Here is a 4,330-nt window from a genome sequence, read left to right on the forward strand (position 1 = left end):
TGACAATTACACTATAATGTTACATTGAATTCTTTGACAGATCAGTTTATGTTACCACTATTAAGTTTGTATGATACCTAAGTCTATTATGTGTGTATATATTTGAGTATTTCACTAGCAATTCTAGTTTTCAGTATACCATTGTTTTGTATCATAAGAACAGCCAGTGGGCAAATTCACAAAACCACAGCATCTAGATCAGCAACCACTTTCAGTTGTTGTAAATAATACTTGGAATAAGACAACATGATCATAGAATTCTAAAACATTTGAAGTACATGCAACTCATCTGCTGTGTACATGTACTTCATTTCACTTCACAAGTGAAAGATAGAACTCCAAATATTTTATTAAAGTTGGTTATTTTGAAAGAGCAATACATGTATCTTTTTTTTGTGTGCAACAAAAAATATTTAAGTTATTTGCAACAAAAAGTAAGTTTGGTGACAAGACATTATTTTGGAAAATGCATTTTCTCTCAAAGATGAAAGTTAATAAAACCTTATGATCACTTTACCTTATGATCACTTTACTATATATTACATGAATCATTCCCATGCTAAAAATTACAAGAACCACCAACCCCTTATACACTCAGTCACTCCGGCGAGCTTGCTTGGAACCTCCACATAACTAGTTTCCTCAACCCCTATGCACTGTACTACATTGTAGTTTCTTTAAGATCCTGTATTTCTGATGCCAGAAATACCACAGCACTATTAGTATTACAAGATTTTCCCATGAAAAAACTTGAAGGTAAAGAACCATGAAGCCCTGCCTGCATTGCACAACTTGATTGTGATGCTTGGCCTATAGGCTACACACAGCAGTGACAACAACAGCCATAGAAACAGCACTTGGCTGGAATATTGTTGGTGTTCCTTCCTCTCAACACAACTCCGGACAGGACACCAATCACTCCTGCTGTGGCTCTGAAAAATCAATTTTTATCATTAGGCCACAGCAAAGAAATTTTATGGATGACATCCTCTGCAGACTGCAATAACAGTGAGATAGGGCAAAAAAACAACATGACAACGCATATTTTGGTATTTTCTCATCATGTCGACAATCCCCAGAAGAAAAAAAAAACATTATAATTTTTTTTCTGAAAGCAGGCAATAATCAATTAGTGCACTGAGGTTATCCAAAAAATTTATTTGCTGTGACCTTATATAATTTTAAGGAAAAGAAAAAAACAGTATTAAAGATGGTGTTAACGTTATACAGTTCTGAAACATTGTAAAGAAATGGTTGCTATCACAATAACTGTTGTTACCAGTAAGTAAATTCCCTGCAGATTGAATGAATCGTGCAAGCCACAGTTGACAATGAAATACCCTAATAGTAATACGGTGTAACACAAAATATTTCCTTGATGCTTCCCCCCTAATCTTCTAAATAACTGCTATCGTTGAAAAGCAGAGGATAATGACTACCCAAAGACACACTTCAGAACCTTTAGTTGTGTTTCATTGTTGTCATGACAACCATTGTTGCTATGCAATCACCTGGAACTCTAATTACCTGTTGTCCACCAGTTGTGTCTTACCTGTGAAAAACACCTGCAGAATTAATGTAGTCAGTCAGCATATTTTCTAGAAGTTGTCCACTGAATGTCTCAAAGTGACCAGGGAAGACTGTGTCAATGTCAGGAGCCAGGGTCTGTAGTCTTCTGCATGACTGGACATAGTCTGACACACAGGAGTAGGGTAGCCAGTCTATCAGGGAACCTGCAGAAGGGAATGAACATCAAACAAGTTTATCCCATGGCCTAATAATCAATTGTTTGTTACAGTGGGGTGACAAGTGGAAAAGCTGTACTTATTTTAAAGTAAAGTTTATTGCAAATTCTTGCCCGTGGGCTAATTGCAGGTAACATGAGAGATTCAAGCAGTGTAAAAACAATATCACAAATGTCTACTCTAGTCTAAAATTAGTAAAAGCTAACTCTATATCCTGGGTTATTGGGTTCGACTCCTTTTTCGAAGACAGTGGAAGACGAAAGATCCCACCTTTCCTATTATGTGTGGGTTTTTTGATGTTAGAAGGAGAATTGTTTTCTTTTTGTCAGTGAATAGGTCTTAAATGGGAGACAGCAACTAACGTTAGATGGGCCTACTAACGTTAACAGGTGGGCTCTGAAGCTGAACTGTGAAATTGAAAAGTTTGTGATGTTCTTTTAATCTTTACAGGTGTTTTTCAATAGCCTGTGTACCATCGATTTCCACCGGGGCTCTAGCGAGTGTAAGGAGCCCCAGTAGAAATCGGATGCTACCGCGTACCGGGGCTCCTTACACCGGAGCCCCGGTAGAGACTAAGAAAGGCTAGTTTTTCAAATGGCATCACTAAGGTGAATAACTATAAGCAGGAAAAATGCTATGAAAGTTGACAGAAAAAAGTAATCTCACAGTCTCAATGAAGGCTCTCCAAAGAAAAATACACAAATCTGTAAAAGCAAATAAACTTTGCGGCATAACGTTACCGTTAACGTTAGATATCGGTGTGACAGAGCTCGAACCAACTGAGATAAACCTGCATGTTCTTTAGTTCAATCAATATGTGATTTATATGTGTCTTCTGTCCTCTCAATGGCCTTAAATCTTATAATGCCCTTCAATTTGACCTATTTTATTACGAGAATGACCCATCCCCAAGTGATTTGTGTTTTGTAAACAAATCAACATCTGTTAACAAGTTACCTGGAGACGTCGAGTGACCTCACGCCCTGTTAATAAACATAATGACGCATCTCCTCCCCAGAGACGGTTGCTATTGATCCTTGTTTATTGGACGCGTTCGTAACTAACGGTTCGAAACTGACCAATCACGGCCCTGAAAAATGACATCATATTGTTCTATCGACCGCCTCTATTTGATCACATGATAACTTCTGACGAATCACTAAACTGAATTTTTAATTTGCATATTCCCTGGGCGACAGGGGAACTGGCGGTATAAAATCCACCGACGACGGTTGAAAAGCACAGATTCGTTCACTGAGACTCCTCAACAGTCGGAAGTGACAGTCAGTTCAAAGCCTTCAACGCTATTTCTTTGTGAAATCCTCGCCCGAATAACCAGAACCAATCATGGTAAGTGTATTGTCTTGCTTATGTGAAAATTTTAGCCGGATTTGTCCGGCCGCTGAGACTATATTGCACAATTTGTCCAGTCCCGCGATCCCGCCAAAAGACTTGAGTTCGAAGATCTTTTTCATCGAAATTTCGATCAGACATCCGATGATTGAAGCTAAAATGTGGCATCTTAATGTTCTGTATATTTTCCCGGAAATTTTGCGGTAGCATTTGTTCCACGGACAACGAACGACCGAGAAGGGAAATACGGCCATGCCGGCCACACCTTGATAACTTGAATTTTCACATGATCCAAAATGGCGGTGTTCGATTCTCATACTTCTCTCTCTGTTTCCAGCGTGAGTGCATCTCTATCCACGTCGGCCAGGCTGGTGTCCAGATCGGTAACGCCTGCTGGGAGCTGTACTGCTTGGAGCACGGTATCCAGCCTGATGGCCAGATGCCGAGCGACAAGACCATCGGCGGTGGTGACGACTCCTTCAACACGTTCTTCAGCGAGACCGGCGCCGGCAAGCACGTGCCCCGTGCCGTCTTCGTGGATCTGGAGCCCACTGTAGTCGGTAAGAAAATTCCCCTGATTTCAAACCTCTTTCTGGCGATCAAGATAATTTTTTCCGCGCTTTCACTCGGACATTTTCTGCCGGTAAAGATTTTGAAGAAAAATGGCGCGTTTCCTGCAAATTTTCCACGTCACTGTCTCCGATTCAAATCACGTCCCGTAACGGTTGCAACCAAAAAAGGACGGACCGCCATGTAAATTTACTTTTCGTCGGCTTTCCAAATTCCACCACACCCATGTTCAACTGAAATACTGCCGTAACACCGTGTTCCCTCAGAAATATATCCAAAGGTACGACAATCAACGGAAAAAAAATTCAAAAATTCAAAATTTTCTGAGTCATGCCCCAGTTAGGAAATGATGTCATGTCCTTTGCCCAAATATGGTCATGTTGTTCGTTGCAGACTGAACATACATTTTAGTTTTGCTTTTCAACCTACTGTACTAGATTAGCCTTTTCTTTATCCATGAGTTTTATTTTTTTAGAGTTCAGATTTTAGATATGGTCGGTAGTCCTGAGCAACCAGTTAATCTACTCTATAAACATTAGGCCACATTTCAGAAATTCTCATTTACATGTGGTTGATTGTAGATGTGTCATGCTGCCTGACTCATCCATTGGATTCCCCTGAGGCATTAGCAGATGGGGCATTAAATTGCCTCATGTCAATTT

General features: G+C 39.9%; 2 protein-coding genes across 6 annotated transcripts in view; one reads left to right on the forward strand and one right to left on the reverse strand.

The window, feature by feature from the left end:
- Window positions 1-747: 747 nt before the first annotated feature.
- Window positions 748-4,330, reverse strand: part of LOC118424151 (metallo-beta-lactamase domain-containing protein 2-like) — a 15,897-nt gene continuing 12,314 nt past the window's right edge. For 4 of the 5 annotated variants that reach the window (XM_035832674.1, XM_035832677.1, XM_035832676.1 and 1 more), the window contains 2 exons: window positions 1,553-1,733; window positions 748-932 (listed from right to left, as the gene is read on the reverse strand). In XM_035832674.1, coding sequence (XP_035688567.1) covers window positions 818-932; window positions 1,553-1,733 — 296 coding nt within the window. In that variant the 3' untranslated portion in view covers window positions 748-817. Of the gene's footprint in view, window positions 933-1,548; window positions 1,734-4,330 lie in introns of those variants that run through there. The other variant, XM_035832675.1, reaches the window with a different exon arrangement.
- LOC118424150 (tubulin alpha-1A chain-like) overlaps window positions 2,910-4,330 on the forward strand; it is a 3,221-nt gene continuing 1,800 nt past the window's right edge. The window contains exons 1-2 of the mRNA XM_035832673.1: window positions 2,910-3,095; window positions 3,436-3,658. Coding sequence (XP_035688566.1) covers window positions 3,093-3,095; window positions 3,436-3,658 — 226 coding nt within the window. The 5' untranslated portion in view covers window positions 2,910-3,092. The remainder of the gene's footprint in view (window positions 3,096-3,435; window positions 3,659-4,330) is intronic.

This window comes from Branchiostoma floridae, chromosome 10 (genome assembly GCF_000003815.2).
Source record: "Branchiostoma floridae strain S238N-H82 chromosome 10, Bfl_VNyyK, whole genome shotgun sequence".
In the NCBI taxonomy this organism is placed as follows: domain Eukaryota; kingdom Metazoa; phylum Chordata; class Leptocardii; order Amphioxiformes; family Branchiostomatidae; genus Branchiostoma; species Branchiostoma floridae.